Source organism: Gadus morhua, chromosome 2 (assembly GCF_902167405.1).
Source record: "Gadus morhua chromosome 2, gadMor3.0, whole genome shotgun sequence".
Taxonomy (NCBI): Eukaryota; Metazoa; Chordata; class Actinopteri; order Gadiformes; family Gadidae; genus Gadus; species Gadus morhua.
The window spans coordinates 11,204,315-11,226,814 of record NC_044049.1 but is presented as its reverse complement, the minus strand read 5'-3'; the positions used below and the strand labels follow the sequence as shown (position 1 = coordinate 11,226,814).

Genomic DNA, 22,500 nt, shown 5'->3' with positions numbered 1-22,500 from the left:
CATTGGTGGCTGAATAAGTGATGCTAATGTAACACTCACATCTCCTCTGACCTGCAAGAGAACAGCCTGCCACAGGAGCTCAGTCTGGTGTCGCGTGCATAAGTGCAGGGTAATGTGGTGTGTATATGTGTGTGTTCGTGTGGCAGTATGTGTGTGTGTGGAGGGGGGGGAGGGCACGTATAGATAGACATTGTGTGTATGTGTGTTTAGGCATGCTGTAAAAATTGGTATGTATAATGTATATTGAGTAATAAGCTAATATAATACAATCAGAGAGAGAGGGAGTTAGATAAACGTACAAAGAGAGTGAGGAAAATAAAGCGAGAAGACAGAGAGAGGTAGGATTTGTCTGAATTAGAGAAAGAAAGAGCACTAGAGAGAGATTGAGAAAACAGAGAGAGGGAGACAGAGAGAGAGAGAGAGAGAGAGAGAGAGAGAGAGAGAGAGAGAGAGAGAGAGAGAGGGAGAGAGGCCGTTATGGACTGTGATGGAGAGAAATAAACAAAATGAGAGAGACAGATAAAGAGAGAGAGAGACAGAGAGAAAGAGAGAGAGGGATCATCTTGTGGTGGTGTTTGGCTCTTTGCGCTCTTGATGGATATGGTCCCAAAAGCCCCTGGGACACACAGATGAACTGTGACATCCAAGAGGACATCCCACCAACCCCTTACACACACACATGCACACACACTTGCATACGTACACATAAGCACGGACGCACACATGCTCAGAAACGCTGATTATCCTCGACTAGATCCGAAACTTCCAAACTTCCCCACCACAATGAATCTTACAACCCATTAAACATGTCGTCGTTGTCCCAAAACCTGGCAAAGCACCAGATGAACAACAACACGGTTCAACTATAAGCATGCTTGCTAGCTGAACGCACGCCTGCAATTCCCCCAGAAGCTTTTTTTCTAATGGAGGCCTGCCTTATAGCCGCCTCTCATTGCTCATCCCTCTGTTGATTGGCTGCCTGCTGGGTGGGGAGCAGTGTTTTGGCTGCTGATTCATCCCATTAGAGAGCTCCTGTACACAGAGAAGGAGGAGGAGGTGGCGGAGGCGATGGCCGCAGAGATGGAGATGAAAAGGAGGGGGAGGAGGAGGTGGAGGAAATTGAGGAGGGTGTGGTATAGGACGAGGGCAACGAGGTGGAGGAGGTTGGGGAGAATAATGAGGAGACGAAGGAGGTGGAGCAAGGGATGAAGGAACGGGAAGAAGAGGAGAAGGGGGAAGGGAAGAGGCAGAAAAGAAAGAGAAGAGAAGGAGGAGGAAGAGGAGGACTAAGGGGTGGATGGGGGAGAGAGGAGGAGGAGGCAAATAAGGACTCTGCACTTTAGGTTTTTTCAGAAGTGTTTTCTGCTTGCTGTCAGATGAACTCACGCACTTCGGGGACAGGACTCAAAAAAAACAGACGGCATGCTCCGTACCCACAGGAAGTGCCCCTCCCCCACCCCCCCACTCCACACCCCCACCCCACGATGATGTCAGAACAAATCAGACTAACTCCAGATGTGCTCCTCTGGGGGGTCGATTGAGAAAGAGAGGACGGAGACAGCGAGAGGGAGCGAGAGATAGGACGCGAGAGAGAGATGCCATCGCTTTGATTTTTGAGTAAACACAGCTCATCAAGATTCTGAGCAACCAAAACACACACACACACACACAAACACACACACACACACACACACACACACACACACACACACACACACACACACACGCAGACGCACACACACACACACACACACACACACACACACACACACACACACACACACAGACACACCACACACACGCACGCTCACACTCAACTCTGTCTATCTCATTAGAAAGGGAAAACCTCTGGTGGACGATGTGATGTAACAGCTGATGTCCCCTTCAACCTTAAAGGCAAATTGGGAAAAATGTTAGGGCATCTGGTGGAAGGAACTTGGCAGAAATGGAATATAATATTCAAAAGCATGTTTCAATTCGTTTATGATCCCATAAAAATAAGAATTCTTGTTTTTCCGTTACCTGAGTTGAGCCCTTCATATCAATTGGGGCTGTCATGTTGCAGCTCCTTTTTTGGGCTAAGAGTTGTAGGAAGTAGGTGGGAGTTATCCCCATGGCCACGACCCAATTTTGATACTACGTTGGGTATTTTCATTGTGTGGGCACATGATAATGAGCGATGTTGTATATCATGAAATGTGCCACACATCATGCCGTTGTACTCCAAGTGTCTAAGCCAGTCTAAGCTTCCCAGTATTTCTCATTTAAGTGACGTGACACTATTGGCCTATCTTGCATCCGGTGCAAGTGGCTTAGTCACTGGCGCATGTGTCGTTGCTAGTTTACAACTGGTGCAGAGCGTTCTTTTCCCACCAGCGCCACTTGCCGGTAAATTAGGGATTGATCATGCGCCCCAAAGGGCGGTTCGGCGGAAGGAGGAGGCGTGTTCTGGCGCAAACGGTATTTTGCCGTCTCTGAATACCATTGCGCTACTGACCAGGAAATACCTGGTTTATGGCCCTATCTTGCATCCGGCGCAAGTGACTTAGTCACTGGCGCATGTGTCGTTGCTAGTTTACAACTGGCGCAGAGCGTTCTTTTCCCACCAGCGCCACTCGCCGGTAAATTAGGGATTGATCATGCGCCCCAAGGGGCGGTTCGGCGGAAGGAGGAGGCGTGTTCTGGCGCAAACGGTATTTTGCCGTCTCTGAATACCATTGCGCTACTGACCAGGAAATACCTGGTTTAAAGTCAGTGGCGCGTTGTTCAGATGCTATTTTAAGGGCGCATGCATACATGCGCATGCGATGCATACGGATTGCTTGTGCACCTCGCGCATACACTTTGCTTCTCTCATCTCTTTGCTTCTCTCATCTACCTAGCCGATGCAGCGGTAATAATTTTAAGATTGATGAGTAGGCCTATTTGATCGTGAAAACATTGTTTTACCGCGAGTGAGTGTTAAAAAGAATGAATGAATGCGGGCGCGCGTGTGTGCTCTGTTTAAACACACGCAAACTAAACACTCTCATCATCATCTCATCTTCGTCCGCTTATCCGGGGTCGGGTCGCGGGGGGAGCAGCTCAAGCAGGGGGCCCCAGACTTCCCTTTCCCGGGCCACATTGACCAGCTCTGACGGGGGGATCCCGAGGCGTTCCCAGGCAGTGTTGAGATATAATCTCTCCACCTAGTCCTGGGTCTTCCCCGAGGTCTCCTCCCCACTGGACGTGCCTGAAACACCTCCCAAGGGAGGCGCCCAGTGGGCATCCTTACCAGATGCCCGAACCACCTCAGCTGACTCCTTTCTAAGTAAAGGAGCAGCGGCTCTAATCCGAGTTCCTCACGGATGGCTGAGCTTCTCACCCTATCCCTAAGGGAGACGCCAGCCACCCTTCTGAGAAAACTCATCTCGGCCGCTTGTACCCGCGATCTCGTCCTTTCGGTCATCACCCAACCCTCATGACCATAGGTGAGGATAGGAACGAAGATCGACCGGTAGAACGAGAGCTTTGCCTTGCGGCTCAGCTCTCTTTTCGTAACAACGGTGCGGTAAAGCGAACGCAATACCGCCCCCGCTGCTCCGATTCTCCGGCCAATCTCACGCTCCATAGTACCTTCACTCGCGAACAAGACCCCGAGGTACTTGAACTCGCAAACTAAACACGTAACGCATAATACAATCAATGGCAATGTCTATTACCGCGGGGACACATGCATATTAGGATAGCATACAATACTGATAAGAAACAATGTTTATAATGTATTGCGTATATCATTAAATAGAACCACATACCGCATATCATACGTTATAGCCTATCATACGTTTTCTTTGCCGAAATTTATTTGAGGACTCAGTATTTCTGAAGTTGTGGAAGAAACCCCCTTATTCCATGTGTGAATTAGGCCATATTATTTGGCAATAAACCTAGCCATTTGCAGTTTGAAATTCATGTGCATCTGTCTCATCGGAGACTGCAGACGCGCTGTCAAAATATCAACTCGTCCGATTCAAATGCGCTCATGGCTCTTAAAGGGGATGGGAGCTGGCACTCTCATTGGTTTGTTGCACGTTACGCCCAAACCACACCTACGGGTAACTAGGCTGCTTCAGACCAACCCTTTTGACACTTGCGCCGCGGCGCAAGCGTCATTTATCCGCCTGTAAAATAGCGATAGCGCCGTAGAACCGCCCACAAAGCTACTTGCGCTTTGCGCTTCCCACTTGCGTTTCAGACCGTTAAAATAGGGCCCATACTAAAGGTAAACCCTCGCCTGGACGCACCTCATATAGCCAGTGAAGACGAGCATGTTCTGCCCTTTAGCCATGCTATTTGTTGAGAGGATTTAATTAGAATGGATCTTCACACACTCTTTAATGCAAGTGTACAATAGTTGAGCGAAAGGCGGTGTGCATTCTTTAATATATATATGTTTTGGAGACGTTCGTTTTTGAGGTTGTTCCCCTGTTGAATCACTAGGTCACTATCACTATCAGTATTTCGGAGATGAGTTATACATTTTAGATAGATTTTTTTTCATGATTTGATATTATTCTAATCATGCTGAAAATCACAATGTAAAAAGAGACCATTGCTTGTAAATTATGGCCTATATATTTTCACTTACAGACGGCATAACGAGACTTGACACTTTGCTGTCGTAGCCGTTGAGATCATTTTTGAAGTCCCTACTGCCACCTTACACAAAGCAGGCCAGTACAGGACCGCAAAATCATTTTAGTTATTTTATTGGTTTATCAATGTTTTTTGTCACAGGATGAGGAACTTTTAACATCTCAAAGTAGGCCAGAGATATGCTTGAGGCCACAGGATTTGTTTGTTTCTTGATTATTTCATTCTAATTCTTTATTTCGTTTATTTATGTAATTATTTGTTTATTTCATGAATTAATATTATTCTGTGATACTAAGCTGCAGTGGTGTCATGGCTGCTTATCTGCACATTTTGCTAATACCTAAGGAGATGATAATCCAAAGATCTACTTTACTACATGCACTAGGAGGGGGGAGAGGTGTGTGTGTGTGTGTGTGTGTGTGTGTGTGTGTGTGTGTGTGTGTGTGTGTGTGTGTGTGTGTGTGTGTGTGTGTGTGTGTGTGTGTGTGTGTGTGTGCGTGCGTGCGTGCGTGCGTGCGTGCGTGCGTGCGTGCGTGCGTGCGTGTGTGTGTGTGTGTGGGGGTGTATGTTGGGAACAGGGGTATTATTTGTTGTTAACCTGAGGGTAGAGAGATAGGAGGGAGAGAGTTGAAAAAGAGAGGGGAATGGATGAAAAGAGGAAAAGTGTGAGATGGAGAGAGAGGGAGTAGAAAAGAGCGAGAATGAAAGAGAGGGAAGATATCCACAACTGTAGACTGTTGCAGTGGATGAATCAGTCAAAACTTTATTTATATCGCATTTCTTGTCTTTGTGTTTTTTATACATAGGGAAATTCAAACTCGTCATCTTGCCTCCCCACTACCTCTTAAAAAAGCCTCCAGGGAGAAATATCTTGTGACGTCAGTGAGTCCATTTTGTATTTTACGTCTACAAAAAGCCCTTATACAAGCTGTAGTAAGATGACAAATTTCACAGCACACAAATGGCACGGCATATATATATACACAAGAAGAACATAGCAATCCAAGGTAGCTAAGAGCTGTCCATTTAATTATCAAACAGCATGGGACGCATTTTTTTTTTAAAATCTTTTTTTCTGGGTTTTTCAGTAGTTTTAATTTCATGTCGCAGAATGTAAAAGCTGCACAGAAAAAACGTTTCATTTCATGGTTCAGCAGATGGTTCAATATAATTGGATACGATGCATTATTTTTCATTGATGTCTATATCTTTTTAGATTTTTTTTTCAGATGAATGTGTGTGTTTTTTGTATGTGTATGTACAGGTGTGTATTGCATGTGTATCTGTGTGTAATATGGGGGCTGGGGGAGATGTTAATGACCTTGATTCTAAAAATCTGGAAGCACTTGAAATCATTGTTCTATCGTTCACACACATTTTTGTGTACAATTCTTGAAAACACAGTACAAAAACAAAACAAACAAATTCAAATGGAAACAAACCAACAAACAAACGCAGAAGATATTTACACCATACTCAGTATATTGCTAGGGATAGCGAAATATCTCTACCAGGTTGCATTCTGGTCACCTGTTGTAGAATACTTTACGCTTCGTCTTATTTTAAGAGATGAAACTTTTAACGAACAACAGTCATTCAGGGCCACGTGAAAAAATGTGTTGAGACAAGTCAGAATAGACCACATGAAGCTGATGATCAAAAACAGCCATAGCATTCTCTGTTTTCATTATTGACAATATATATATATATGTATATATATATTTATATATCCATCCATCTGCTTCATGTCTGCTGTGTTTTTTTATGTATTTTGGTCCTTCTTTCTGCCCCTTCAGGGAACCGAGAGACACAACATGACTCAAGATACACACGGCGGCAGCAGCCTATCAAGGGGTCCATACTACTCGCATCGTGCTTGGATTCGCGTGCACGTGCAGGTGTGCACCTGGTGGGCAAGTGTCTTGTGGAAGAAGAAATGATATCCTGTTGACTTTGTCAGGGGCAAACATTTCTGCCCTTTGGCCCCTAGACAACCTACCACTCTCCCCCTTCTTCAAATCCACCGGTCTCAGCATCCAATCAGTGCAATCGCAGCATGTCCTCACTTCCTGGGCTGATGAGAAGTTTCTGGGATGCCATTTGTTAGCATCATCCATGCTCATGAGGAGTCTTGGTAGACAGTCTTTTCTTATCAAACTGTGGCAGTTTGCTCTTCCATTTGTTCCCCTTTGGTCTGTTGTGATGGAGATAGCTGCTCTGTTTGTCCTTGAAGACTTGCCATAGACACAATGATTTCCATGGGTTTTACAAGGACAAAGTCTGTAGTTCTCAGTACCAGTATTTAAATGTCCCAAAATGGAAGTGTTTTTCGTTCATGCAAAGGAACCGACCCTTCTAAAAGTGCAGCCGAAAGGAACTGCTACTAGCCTTCCTTTCCATCCACATAAACGGCACCTTTCATCGGACCGCAGAAGAAAGGTGGGAATTAACATGGAGCTGGCTGAGTTTGAGATGAGCTGATATATATCTATTGCCCCAAAATCCCCCCTTTCCACCTTTTTCTTTATTGTTCTTAAGAAAGAAATGAAAACTTATCAGTAAAGCCTATGCAATGCCACCCAATATTTTGTTTTCAGCGTTATTTTCATGTTATTCCTTTCATGTATATCCTCTTTCAACCTCTTGTTACACTTTAGTGGAGCTAAATGAGAGGGAGGTGGATGACTGTTTCGGGGGATTATTGCTTTACAGTTGCATATTTGTTTGTCATCCCCCACTTTTGTATTTTGGGTAAACCTCTGATGCATTCTTTAGTTATTAAGAACAGACCCACTGGAATCTGGTACCAAACAACCCACAAAAACGCTGTTGCAGCTTGGGCACATAAAAGTCAAGCAATTTAGGGGAATAGAGAAGATAGTATAAGCGTATAATGTTACATTATTTTAACCATAACGTTTACGGAAATCTCTTCTCTGTGGGTGTTAGCATAACAGAGCGCCTGGACCTGAAGCTATAGTCCAACGACAATAAAACGCTTTACTCTATTGTCATTCAATTTTGCGTCCAGGCTAACACCTTTCAGCGCGTGCATGCAGGACTATAATGGACAAAATTGGGACTTTGGAGATTCAACAGCTTATCGAAATTGTTTTCAGCACTATTCTAGTCAGTCCAATTTGGGTACGAAATCCGGGAAATAGTAGCTCACTTTTTTATGCATCGATGAGCCAGTGTGTATAAATTCCTGGTACTTTTTAGTGTGTAAGAGGGTGTGTGTGTGCGCGTGCACCTGTGTGTACATAAGTTTCACCACGTGCAAAAGATTTTGTAAAAGTCATATATATCACTACTTGCAAAGTTGTATAAAGACAAATCATATATGTCGTCGGGTATGCCCTATTAATGGCACATAAACCTCTGACAATATCAATAGAAAATGTATGCGTGAAATGCCTTTGGTTTGAAAGAGGCATCCAGTCATAGGTGAATAGATATATAAACCTGTAGCTATAGGACAGATTTATACTACAAATGAATGTTATAATTTTCTGTGTACACCTGTTGAGTTTTATATTAGTTTTATACAGAACATATGGACAGGACAGAAACAGCCTGAGAACAAGCAAGTTAGGGAGGAGAGAGGAGGTGAAGGAGGAGGAGAGAGAGAGAGAGAGAGAGAGAGAGAGAGGGAGAGAGGGAGAGAGGGAGAGAGAGAGAGAGAGAGAGAGAGAGAGAGAGAGAGAGAGAGAGAGAGAGAGAGAGAGAGAGAGAGAGAGAGAGAGAGAGAGAGAGAGAGGGAGGGAGGGAGAGAGAGAGAGAGAGGGAGAGAGAGAGAGAGAGAGAGAGAGCGAGAGAGAGAGAGAGAGAGAGAGAGAGAGAGAGAGAGAGAGAGAGAGAGAGAGAGAGAGAGAGAGAGAGAGAGAGAGAGAGAGAGAGAGAGAGAGAGAGAGAGAGAGACAGAGAGAGATGTAGGGTGGAGAGGAAGGGAGAGGTAGAGAGAGGTAGGGTTTAAAGAGTGGGAGAGTGACTAAATGGCGTGTGACTCTGATAAACGGGGGTGTTTGATTATCTTCCCGCCACCTGTCCAGCCATATGCACTGCTGCTGTCTGGGTTACCGTAACAACCAAACAGGAATGCCACCACTGTCAGGGGAGGGGGGGGGGGGGGGGGGGGGGGGGATATACACCCAGGCAGACAGGAGGCGTTTGGGACTTTAAAATATGTATAGCCATGGTCCCTGGTGCTGTAAAAACATCCTCAAATGCCTGGGTTTTTAAACCGTGTGACATACAAACGGTCAGACTAGCTCCTATACTCGCAAATATTCAGAATGCTCAGGATTACTAAAAGGGTTTCTGAGGATTAGTCCACAGATTTCATGGCTGCTTTTCCCAGTTTTCTCTCCCATAACCTCACCCTTTTTACAGTGGTTGAAACAGACTCCTTGGAATCGATGATCATATGCTCTTACACTACGCTTTCATTGCATCCTTCGTTCTTCCCTCCTCTTCCCTATCTCTACTAGATTTTCTCATCCATGGTTCATTTCAGTATTTACTCAGGGTTACTCGATACAACCCTTTTTGTTTTTAATACTCCTGGAAAGCTGTGGCCCCACAGAAAGAATGCTGCGTTGTGATTGGACAATCAACAGTTGGTGTTGAGCGGTAACAACGTCTTGACGTGTGCCACTCTACATGCTGTCATAAACAAACAGTTCTACAGACTCGTCTCCATGGCAACAGCACATGCCATACCTAGCATGGTGGTTCTCAGTGTATCACACACACACACACACCAGTCTCATCCCCCCACCCCCCACCCCAAAGCACAAACACACACATACAAACACACGCCCATGCACACACGCACACACGCACACACACACACACACACACACACACACACACACACACACACACACACACACACACACACACACACACACACACACACACACACACACACACACACACACAGACACACACTGTCCTCTGGCTGGGAAAGCCAGTGACCTTGCCGTGACTTCTGGAATTTATCCTACAGGCGTCAGCATGACTATTACACTGTTGATGATCGGTTGGCTTTCCCCATGGAACTCCGCCCCCTCTCACCACACCCCCTGTAACATCTGTACTAGGCTAACGGGAATATGTGTGCTTTGTTTGTGTGTGTGAGTGTATTTGTCTGCATTTATTTGTGTCTTTCTTTGATTCTTCGCATGTTTATGCCTACGGGAGACATTGACTATAACAATCCCTCCCTGCGCACTCTGCATACACACACACACACACTGACACATACGTACACACACACACACACACACACACACACACACACACACACACACACACACACACACACACACACACACACACACACATTACCCACTACCCATACTAACTCTCGCTTTATCCATCTCTTATTTTCTCTCTCTCTCTCTCTCTCTCTCTCTCTCTCTCTCTCTCTCTCTCTCTCTCTCTCTCTCTCTCATGGGACATCTCAACACAGTGGTGTTGTCACTGCTTATGGGGGGGCAAGACTGAGGCCAACCCCCCACCATACTGCCTCTCTGAGGCGCACACAACCCCCTCCGAACCACAAACAGACACACACTAATAGTTAGTGTATATTATGTGCGTTTTTCTGTGTTTGAATGTATGTGCATGTGTGTGTGTTTGAGTGTGTGTATGTGCATGTGTGTTTGTGTGTTTATGTGTGTGTGTGTGTGTGTGTGTGTGTGTGTGTGTGTGTGTGTGTGTGTGTGTGTGTGTGTGTGTGTGTGTGTGTGTGTGTGTGTGTGTGTGTGTGTGTGTGTGTGTGTTGTGTGTGTGTGTGTGTGTGTGTGTGGCGGTCTGTGTGTGTGCATGCTTTTGTGTGTATAACTATACATGCTTTAGATTGTTAGCATGCATGTGTGTATGTGTGTGTCAGTATTGCGTCTACAATACATAGTGTAATTAGATGGAAGAGCCACTCTGAGAGCTTCAGGAATAGGTGGAGGGACCTTCTCTTAAAAGACAGTACGCAAGGACATTGCCATCCTGCCAACCAAACATACAAAATAAAAGGCTTTCCTGTGGCCCCTGAGTCAATTTCCCCCCCCACATACACTTTCTCGCCTCCAAACATCTCCAACATAAAGGGGCAATGGCACTCAGTGCAATGTCTTCCCATGTTGGTAACGTTCAACTTGGCTCCAACGTCCTGATACTGCCAGGGTGTCAATGTAAAAAAAAACAAATTCCACTTCAACTTCACAGCATCTTCTAACAATGCTAGTCAAGAGACCCTCTGAATTGAATTGAATCCACAGTTGTTCTATCCATCTACCACTGTTCCTTCCTTCCATCCATCCGTTGTCCTCCACACATGCTGTCAGTTCCATCACCACCATCACCCCCTGATTGCGACCAGTTGGTTTGGGTTGAGTCTAGAGGGAGCACTGGTTGGGTTTTAGTGGTGGTGGTGGTGGTGGTGGTGGTGGTTGTCTTGGCAAGGAAAGCGCTGGGTTTGGGGTTCAGACGGTGACCTCGGTCTTGCTGTTGGTGGGCAGCCCCTTGTGCTTGGGGTGCACGTGGGGCGAGTGTCCGTACACCAGCGGCTGGGTGAAGAGCTCGGGAAGGGTCTCAATGCTGAACTGCCTCTTGTTGGAGTACAGCTGCCGCCGGCTCTGCTGCTGCTGTTGATGCTGCTGATGCTGTTGATGCTGTTGATGCTGTTGATGCTGCTGATGCTGTTGATGCTGCTGCTGATGCTGTTGATGCTGCTGCTGCTGATGCTGCTGCTGGAGCTGCTGGAGCTGCAGCTGGGGGAGTGAGAGAGAGAGAGAGAGAGAGAGAGAGAGAGAGAGAGAGAGAGAGAGAGAGAGAGAGAGAGAGAGAGAGAGAGAGAGAGAGAGAGAGAGAGAGAGAGAGAGAGAGAGAGAGAGGGTAGAGATAGAGACACAGATATATAGAGAGAGAAATCGAAGGAGAGACAGGGAGAGAGTGACAGGCAGAGAGATAAGAGATAGAGAGAGATAGAGAGAGAGAGAGAGAGAGAGAGAGAGAGAGAGAGAGAGAGAGAGAGAGAGAGAGAGAGAGAGAGAGAGAGAGAGAGAGAGAGAGAGAGAGAGAGAGAGAGAGAGAGAGGGTAGAGATAGAGACACAGATATATAGAGAGAGAAATCGAAGGAGAGACAGGGAGAGAGTGACAGGCAGAGAGATAAGAGATAGAGATAGAGAGAGAGAGAGAGAGAGAGAGAGAGAGAGAGAGAGAGAGAGAGAGAGAGAGAGAGAGAGAGAGAGAGAGAGAGAGAGTGAGGGTAGAGATAGAGACACAGATATATAGAGAGAGAAATCGAAGGAGAGACAGGGAGAGTGACAGGCAGAGAGAGAGAGAGAGAGAGAGAGAGAGAGAGAGAGAGAGAGAGAGAGAGAGAGAGAGAGAGAGAGAGAGAGAGAGAGAGAGAGAGAGGGGGAGATAGAGAGACATAGAGAGACATAGAGAGACAGGGAGAGAGAAAGACATAGAGACAGGGAGAGAGAAAAACAAAACACAGACATGGAGAGAATGAGTTACTTTACATTACATTATATTTTATTGCATTTGACCCACAACCATTCCGTTCCTCCAGTTAAGGAAACTGAGAGAGAAAAAGGGAGGGGGGAGGGATAGAGATAGAAAGAGAGAAGGAAATGGAGAGCGAGAGAGAGACAGAGAGACATTTTACTTGCTTTGGTAATGTTAACATGTTTCCCATGACTTTGAATTTAATTAAATTGAGGAGACAGTGGTTCAATTGTAGAATGATTTAAAGGCATCAAAAAAGCTTCCTGAGAAGAATCAAAATCCTACTAAAAGAAATGTGTAAGCGTGGAAAGCAGAGGAAGAAGGGAAGAGGTAGAAGGGGAACTCACAGGCTTAATATTTTAAATAAAACATTTTGAGATTTGCCTTTCATGTCTTTTAACCTAGATTTAAAAAACTACTCAAGCCTCGAGTTGTTCCGGCTGTATGCCTTGTAATCGCTAAATAAGGCACCGGGAGAACAAACTTCCACCATTCAGAACATTCAGATGGTAGGGGTGCACCAGATTATATGAGCATGTGTATTACTTGTGCTGAATCTCATATTGTTTAAGCTGTTGTATAATCAGTCCAGAAACACACTTTGTCTGAAAACACATAACATCTTGAATGCAACTATTATGTTAATAAACAACTACACATTCTCACATTGTACATTTATTCCGACAGCTACCTCTACAGTTGTTTATTTTATTTTATGTCGGTAGATCAGTCCACTTTTGAATGTAGGCTTGACGGCTTGACCGTTGAGCGAAATAGCTAAACACGTGTAGAAGTCGAGTTACCTTTGAGCAACAGCCATGGAGGGCCTACCTGAGAGTTGAGAAGGTGATGTTGCTGATGCTGGTGCATCTGATGGTGCTGCTGCTGCTGCTGCTGCTGCTGCTGCGCCATCAGCCCTGCCGGCAGGCCCATGTGGATCTGTCCCGGGTGCGGGGACGAGCTGCCGGGGTGGCTCTTACTGGGGTCCCAGGCTTTGAAGGCCGAGCTGGAGGTGAGCGGGTGCGTGTTGGTCTTGGCGATCTTGGGCTTGGGGATCTGCGAGGCGTTGGCCAGGGTGAGGGCCAGGGGTGCGTGGATGTCCGGCGGCGGGAGGAAGGGCTTGTCCTTGGGGTGGAAGGAGACGGGCTGGAAGGAGGGCGGGGACTGGCGGTGGCCGTAGTCCACCATGGGGTAGCTCTTGTAGTAGTCCCGGCCCGCCGTGGAGTCTGGGAGGGAGAGATGGAGGGAGGGAGGCACAGGGAGGAAGGGTGTGTGGGGGGGGGGGGTGGAGGGTATGGGTGGCGTGGATGATGAGTGTGTGTGTGTTTGCATGCATGTGTTGGTGTGTGTGTGTGTGTGTGTGTGTGCGTGTGTGAGAGGTGGAGTAGCATAGGGAGTGGGGTGGGGGTGTGGAAGGAGTGTTGACAACGGAAACATAATTAAATGACATTATTAGGAGGATCACAGAGGGACATTAAACAATAAGCAGGGGCCTCTAACATCTTGGATCATAGCGTGAATATGAACGAGCGTCGGTACTGAAATAGCCGCCACAACATCTGTGCTAATGTTGACCTATCGTGCTCTGATGCCGTCCTGATATTTACACATCTCTGCCTCACTTAATTGTTAATTTGCCAGTGTGTGTGTGTATATGGTTGTGTATACGTGCATGTTTGATTGTGTGTGTGTCTGCCTGTGCACTTGAGAGGTGTGTATGTGTTTATTTTTACTGTGTGTGTGTAAGACACTAATCATTGTACAAATGCATGCCTGTGGCCTTCAATGAAATAAGATAACCTGTAGCATCCACCTGCTTTGAACCACCTAACGGAATGAGTCAGGTAAACCAATACATCTTGAAAGCCACAGAGGAGGCACCACAGGGGTGAATGAGAATGAGTGTGTGTGTGTGTGTGTGTGTGTGTGTGTGTGTGTGTGTGTGTGTGTGTGTGTGTGTGTGTGTGTGTGTGTGTGTGTGTGTGTGTGTGTGTGTGTGTGTGTGTGTACACCGGCAGCACAACAAGAACAGCCTGAAGCTACACATTCAGAGAAAACACAACCATCAAGAACAAGGAGAGACAACGACATCAAGGCAAGTTTAAAAACAAACGACTTCAGCACATGGTCAATACGAGTATAGTGCACATGAGGGCAGGAATATGTAAGGAAAGAGAGAGCGGCAAAGAGATATATAGAGAAAGGGAGAGGCAGAGGGAGATGGATGGAGAGAGACAGACAGACAGACAGACAGACAGACAGACAGACAGACAGACAGACAGACAGACAGACAGACAGACAGACAGACAGACAGACAGACAGACAGACAGACAGACAGACAGACAGACAGAGAGAGAGAGAGAGAGAGAGAGAGAGAGAGAGAGAGAGAGAGAGAGAGAGAGAGAGAGAGGGAGAGAGAGATAGACAGGGACACAGATAGATAGATATGGCTAGGTGGATAGGTAGATGATTACATATATAGATGGATGGGTGAATAGACCGATAGATGGATAGATGGATAGATAGAGAATGACAGTGACAAACAGGGAAAAAGAGGAGACTCTGTCTGCATAAATGGACCATTTATATATCAGTGTCATGGCTTGTTACATGAATTATGGATATTGCAGAGAATACGAAAAGTGACAAAAGACTGAAAGCTGGAAATCATCCCACTGGAGAGTGTTAGATTTGTTTAAATATAAATCTTCTCTAAGGGATTTTTGGTCAATTTTTGGACTATTTTAGCTACTAATTAAAAATCTTTTATATATTTTTTTCTTCTCCTTTTAGCTCTTAGTAATCTACATTCTGTTTAAAATCATATGCAACGGGAGAGATATTAACATACTTACTGCACTATGGAGCAAGGGAATAAACATAAATTAGCACACACTGACTGAGACACATATAAGTCGGCTGTCAATGTCACTGATTACACAAACACACACACACACACACACACACTCTCACACACACACACACACACACACACACACACACACACACACACACACACACACACACACACACACACACACACACACACACACACACATGCACAACGCCCCCCCCCACACAAACACATGCACACAAAATATTTGTGTAGAGACAGGTCACAATGAATCCTATGCGCATACACATACTCACATTCATGCATGCCTACACTCAGACACAAACTGCTACATCTCGTGGCCATCACCCCACCCCCCCGGCCCCGAAGACACGTGTAACCTTGTTTGTTTACCCCTTTTAGCCCACCACACATACACACACACACACACACACACACACACACACACACACACACACACACACACACACACACACACACACACACACACACACACACACACACACACACACACACACACACACACACACACATACAGACATTGAAAACACACAGAAACACTCACTGTGTCCCACACAAATAAAAACTGAAACTCATGAACACCCAAATATATCCATTGTTTGAATCATAAAAATATTCTTTGACAAATGAAAAAAAATAGGTGCTCTAAGACTAACAAACATTTGTAGAAAGAATCACTGATGCACAACAGTCTAATTTAGTCTGGGAAAGTCTGATCTTCAGTTTATAATGTGTTCTTGTATGAAACCTTTGGCAATACTGTGCGGTAGGATGACACAGGCAGACATGCACAAGCAAAGAAACACAGCCACACAAACATACATGCAGGCACACACACCCACACAAACACACACACCTAAACACACACAGGAAGTGGAGCTGGTGAGAGGGCATATGTCCAGGCCAGCAGGAGCAGTGGACAGCAGGAGTCCACCACGAGGCCATTAGCTGGCCCCTGCCCCGGTTTCACAGCCTCTACACCCCAAACAGCATGGCAGGAACCCAGCCAATCACAATGGCTCACTAAGTATCATGACCAAATCCAACACTGGTTGGATTTGGTCTACCACTAGGGAGGAGCTACGAAGAAAATCCTAGGACTCGCAACTGACAAATTAAATGAAGGTTTACAAATTGAACTTCATCCTTATAGTTTATACAGGTGCCCCTCTGATGGAACCCTGCTCCAAGCAGTTCAACTACCCTGAAGCAAGATACACCGAGATTCAGAACCATTTCAATGTGCCAAACCCTTTAGAGCTAATGTGGAATCGTTTCAGCTGGGCGTTTTCCTGGCTCTAGCTTTCTTGTTTTCCAATTCAACGTATTATATTGTATTATATTGTAGTCATTTCATTCTTTCATTATTAATTTAACAACTGAATGTAATGTTTTCGGAGAGACATGTTCAATCAGTGCTTTAAACCTAATCACGTAGTCTTAGGTTTTAATTATAAGTTATGAAATTTGGGTTACACACACCCCCCCCCCACACACACACACACACACAAAATGTCCCTATGGTTTGAATTCACGGTTTAGTTATACTATAATATCTAACTGATATTTGGTATTGTAGTAGGCCTATAGTAACACTTTGAAGATGTGTGGCTAAGTGGGGCATAAAAACACTTCACAATGACTCAGTTGTCGTCTTTGCTGGTTGAAACTGGCACAGGTCGGACCAGGATTTGCCAGGACTATAGCCGGCCCAGACCATAGTGTGTCCTAGCCTTGACTTTGTCCTCACCCAGTTGGGGTCCTCACTACCATGGTGGGCTGCCATGGAGTGTGTGTGTATGTTTGTGTGTCTGTGTGTGTGTGTGTGTGTGTGTGTGTGTGTGCGTGCGTGCGTGCGTGCGTGCGTGCGTGCGTGCGTGCGTGCGTACTTGCGTGCGTGCGTGCGTGCGTGCGTGCGTGCGTGCGTGCGTGCGTGCGTGCGTGCATGTGTGCGTGTGTCTGTGTGTGTCTGTGTGTGCATTTGTATGCACTAGCAGTAAGGGTTCAGGCGTTGGCATTTGGCAGTAATATTACATGATTATTTTTTGGGGATAGCAAGAGGGCAGCTTGTGGACTGATGCAAAGGGGAACTCAACATTTCTGTGAAGCAGAATATTTTGCTTAAAATAATGACCAAAAGGACATAAAGACAACTTGAAAGAAATGCACCAAAACAAGTTAATGAAATAAAATGAAAAATATATTACAGTTTGAATAATCTATGCTTGCTTGAAATGTAGGGAGATATTTATAAGACAGAGACACGAAGATAGAGAACTAAAGAGAAAGTGAGCAAATGATCAAGTGATTTAGCACAGCGGTGCTCTCTCCGTGACTTTTATTTATTTAAAGGTTCTGCGACGGCTTTCAGAAAAGTGGGACTCTTACAAGAATAAAGACCACAAATCCTCTCATCTGAGCTCTAGTGCTTCAACACAATGACCTCTTTGCTGCCCTCTGGGAGTGAGTCTCAAACATCATTTGTGACTAAAGTTCCTACTTGCTCAGCTGTTTCTCCAGCTCACTGGCTTCACAGCCATGTGTTCAACTGCTGCGTTGCTATTTAGTTCACTTATCTTGCCATTACTGTAAGATAGTTTAGTGCACTTGCTGTTAAGCTATTGAGTGAGCCTGCTTTTTAACTAGTTTAGGTAGTTTGTTGATAAGCTAGTTTAGTTAGCTTGATGTTTTGCCTTTTTATAATGCTAGTTAGGTCAGCTAGTTATTTGGTGTATTAGGGCAAATTACTTAAGCTAATTTAGTTACTATTCAGCTCCACACGGCAAATTTGTCGGCTCTTTTTGAATCAATCCCATCAAAGTCCTCCAGAGAAGGAAAGATAGTGTGAATAAGACAAACTGTAGGCCTAGTAGAAGTAAAGTAGGCCTACTATGATTAAAAGAGTACATGTTTGCATGTCATGCCTCATCAGCATAGCTGCAACCTTCTCTGTCTTCAGTTCTAAGATCACAGACAGTATAGTAAGGAGGAGGATGTGTTTGTATAGGCTATATTTATTACAAAGCTTTGTTGATTACTCAATTTGATTGCTCAATGAAGGTATCCCAGGGTCTGTTTAATCTGATTATACAACAGTTATTGCCGACCAAGTAATTTGATTGGACAAGAGGCATTCAACGAGTGCTGAAATAGAGTATAACAGCACTTTAATTATAGCTACATGTATCATTCCGCTCTACAGGTGTTTATATGAACCATTATATTCATTAACGATCGTAAGCTGTTCAGAATCACACATGACAGCAAAGTTACTGTCAACAGACTCCTTTTTGACCGGTTGCAAAATATAAGGAAACATACCAATACAAAGTAGCTTGCATGGAATACTGTGTAGTCCTAGACAAAGTAGAAAGTTAGTGTTCAGAAAATGTTTATGAGTTGAGGATATTCTGTATAACAGCAAACTCTCCTTTGATAATGCTTAAAGAGCAGACTGCTGTTATGAATAACAGACCGTTGCTATGGACAATACTTAGAACTATAGAATTCGACAGATATTTTTTTACTCTAAGCAATACAAATATTTTTCTAATCAATGTCAACATTTGTTTGCTATATTTTGATTATAATGATTGATTTCTTTATTAAGTAGCCATGTAAGAAACACTATAATGTACATTGATCCAGTCATTATATATATATATATATATATATATATATATATATATATATATATATATATACAGTATATATATATTTATATATATAGATATATATATATTATTATTGCAAAATAATGACAAGCTCGCCGTACAAATTCTCGTAAGTATGTTTTTGTATGTATGTGTGCATTCATGTGCATTACGTCTGTGTGTGTGTGTGTGTGTGAGTGTGTGTGTGTGTGTGTGTAGTGTGCGTGTCCATCCGCATGGGAGCCTCAGGGCAGGCGCCAGTGTGTTTGACCGTCTGCTGTTCAGACACGTTCTGTCAGTCTGCACCGAGTCACTTGTGACCCATTAAAAGTGCGGCGCTCATGTGTGTGTTTGGCCTCACTATAATAGACTGTCATGTCTTTGTCATATTCAAACATGCGTGTCAGGCCACAGTGTAAAGTTAACGGTGTAGTTTACGACTTAAAACAGAAGCAGTTTGGATGGGAACCGTTGACATGAGCAAAAACCATTGATCTCTAGCTTGAACTTGTACGGCATTATGGCTAAACTTCTATTTGCCATATGCCAGAATTAACAGTACTTACGTGAAAAGTAAAGTTTGTTTTGGGTGTTGCACCAGGGACAGTAGCAATCGGGAAGAAAATGGCCCTTTGAATTGAACTCCATTTACTTGGTACGTGTGTTTTGTTTTCTCACAGTATAGTATAGCTGTTATATTGATTTGCAGTTCAAGCCGATCAATAACAGCTATAAATTACCAGGGACAATGATATTATGACCGCTGCTTTCAGTTCAAGAACTGGGCGTTATTTCTGCAACTCCAAAGCAATTCCAAAGTGGTTAATACAACCACCTCCAGAGCCATTCAGTTGGCCTTTCCTCTAAAACTCTGTTATGACTGGAAGTAGCCAGTATTTCAACTTAAATCAAACTGACGATGACTCCGCACTTCAGTTGAAAATATATATATTAATAAATAACACTATAAGCTTTGAATTCCATTAACCATCTTTAACCAACGATTTTTTCCAAAGCAATGCATTTTTTGGATGTAGATAAAGGCCCATCTTGCAAAAGGAAACCTACTGATAGATCATTGATATATGGGTTGAATAGACATTGGCTCAGAGTCAAATTAAACAGCGTGAATTCTGCGTGCTAAAGGCAGATAGCTATCAAAACCAGTGTGTTTGTCAATTCTTTATTTTTTAATGACAAAGGAAGGAACAGTGAGAGTTTCAATCAGGGATCAACGTACGTTGGTTCATTATCCTCAGTTAGCACACTTGAACAGACTAATTGAGCAGAGAAATTGCCCTTTGCACAATTCACACATACAGACAGGCACGCACACACCACTGCTAATGTCATTGTACGTGACACGAGGATATGAAATTGAATACTCTCTATCGAAAGACAAATTAAAATTAAATGGAGTAGGAAATGTAAATACAGATCTGCAACGAAAAATAAATCAAAGACTGAACGGTTTGTATCTGTCTTATTAAGGTTATCATGTGTTCCTTCCTATCATGTGTATTCCTATCATGTGTAAGGAATAAACTGACGAGAAGATGCTTTGGTAAAAAGCTCCCGCCAAATCGCATATATAATATATATATAAATATCTATTGTACCAACAACATGGAGAGGTATTCCTTGTAAACCCTAACGCTAAGACAGACCAATGCGTTGTTTACCCGTTTCCTTTTTACCGTTATTCTTATTTATCCATTAAGCTCTTGTATAATTCAGTTGGTTTTAAATGGATGCAAGCGGTGACATTATAAATCCAAGGCAGCACTCTCTGAATGGGAACAATATCTCAAAATTGGTGGGTGAATGTGGGAGTGCTGCCTCCATCACAAAGCCATTAACTAAATGGCTCTGTGCTGAGCTCGACTGCAGCAATATATAAGCAAGGGAGCATACTATTTTCATTTTGTCACTGGTTGGGACGAAAATGTATCAGGGCTGAGACATTTTCTGCATATGGGACAGATCTCTTTGCCCCCACGACCTGTCACCCGTGAGCAACAATGCCTCTTTTACCCCTACCTTATCCTTATGTATATGTATCTGCAATCCTATCATATGAATTTGGGGTACTGCAATGATTGGTGCACTTTCAGGGCTATATCTTTATTGTTGAATGCCCTTATATTGTAAGTCGCTTTGGACAAAAGCATTAGCTCAATAAATGTAATTTAATGTAACATGGTTTTAAGGATGCTTTGGATAACGTTGAATGAATTGTAAATTGGTATGTTAAGATGTGTCCGTCATACACCACAACCCTGTCAAGAGGTCCTCGCTGTGATCATTGCTCATTCTGACCACACCGTGCATGGACCATGTCCAAGCTCTGGTGAGTGCTTAACAGCCCAGCACTGGTCCAACTCCGTGGTGCAAAGGATCATGGGTCAGCTTGCGTTAGTGCGTAGAAGCCAGATAGGCTGCAGTGTGTGTGTGTGTGTGTGTGTGTGTGTGTGTGTGTGTGTGTGTGTGTGTGTGTGTGTGTGTGTGTGTGTGTGTGTGTGTGTGTGTGTGTGTGTGTGTGTGTGTGTGTGTGTGTGTGTGTGTGTGTGTGTGTTTTGTCCACTCACCCACAGCCTTGAGGGATGTGTACTTGTTGAAGCCGATGCCCAGGTTGTTGTGGGGATGGGACAGTGCCATGGCAGGACCCAGAGGGGGCAAAGCTGCATTGTTCAGGTGGTTATGATCTGAGAGAGAGACATAGAGGGACAGTGGGGAGAGAGAAAGAGAGGGAGAGGGGAGAGAGTGAGAGAGGAGAGGGAGTGTAAGAAGGACAGGGTAAGAGAGAGAAGAGAGAAAGAGAATGATTTCATTTACCAAAGGTGAACTAGGCACATATATACAATAATATGACCAACATTGACATGCATATAGCAGATATTAAACTACAGTTTAAAAACACATGGACTTAACAACATTGGATGATGTTGTGGCAACAGCTGGTAAACGACAAAATCTGACATTTCAACATTTTCATAGACATGGACTCATGTATTAAAAATGATACCTGTATGATACACTGTCTACAAGATAGTGATGTCACACAAACCCCCAAACACACACACACGCACGCACGCACGCGCGCGCACGCACGCACGCACACACACACACACACACACACACACACACATACACACACACACACACACACACACACACACACACTAATCAGGTCTCCCGTATGATATGCGGCTGTGCATATGGCCGCGAGCGTGCACGTATGCACTGAGCACAGCTCTCTAATGTATAATTCCAAGCAGGAAATGTGCTGCGGGCCTCTCGAAAAAGAAGGGCACAGATGCTGGAAGCATGTCTCGTATAAGATATTTATCACCCACTCAAATGGGAGATCAGTGAAACATCACCAGCGTATTAAGAAGGTGTGTATGAATATTTAAAGGCTCGATGCAGAGGTTGATGTCTTCCATTTCTCGCTCGCAAATGAATTGCAAATTCACAACAATGCATTTTCCATGTTCATTTTTTGTTGTCTCTGTCTGGTATCTGGTAGAGTCCCAAATGAGTGGGGATTAACAGCGGAGGGCAAGGGTTCAACTTGTGTTCATTTCCGACGCAACACCATGGGTCTATGGGTGTCCTTTCGACACCAAACGGATACAAGGATTGTATATGATCATACCATTGGAAATACCAGCTCTTTGGATTAGTCTTCCCAGTGTGAGCAGAGATCTGGGAACAGTAGCCTTAGGCAAGCCAATTAAACCACAAACTCTGCCTTAAATGTATGGTTTTGCTAGCCTGGTTCTACCAGACTCTCGTACTGCACTTCATTTCATTTC

The 22,500-nt window shown here is 44.3% G+C and overlaps 1 protein-coding gene across 1 annotated transcript in view; it reads right to left on the bottom strand.

The window, feature by feature from the left end:
- Window positions 1-10,424: 10,424 nt before the first annotated feature.
- The window catches only part of LOC115537516 (protein shisa-9), a 95,570-nt gene continuing 83,494 nt past the window's right edge, over window positions 10,425-22,500 (bottom strand). Inside the window, exons 4-6 of the mRNA XM_030349495.1 lie at window positions 21,271-21,387; window positions 12,986-13,380; window positions 10,425-11,408 (exon numbers count right to left, since the gene is read on the bottom strand). Of these exons, the coding sequence (XP_030205355.1) occupies window positions 11,121-11,408; window positions 12,986-13,380; window positions 21,271-21,387 (800 nt within the window). The 3' untranslated portion in view covers window positions 10,425-11,120. The remainder of the gene's footprint in view (window positions 11,409-12,985; window positions 13,381-21,270; window positions 21,388-22,500) is intronic.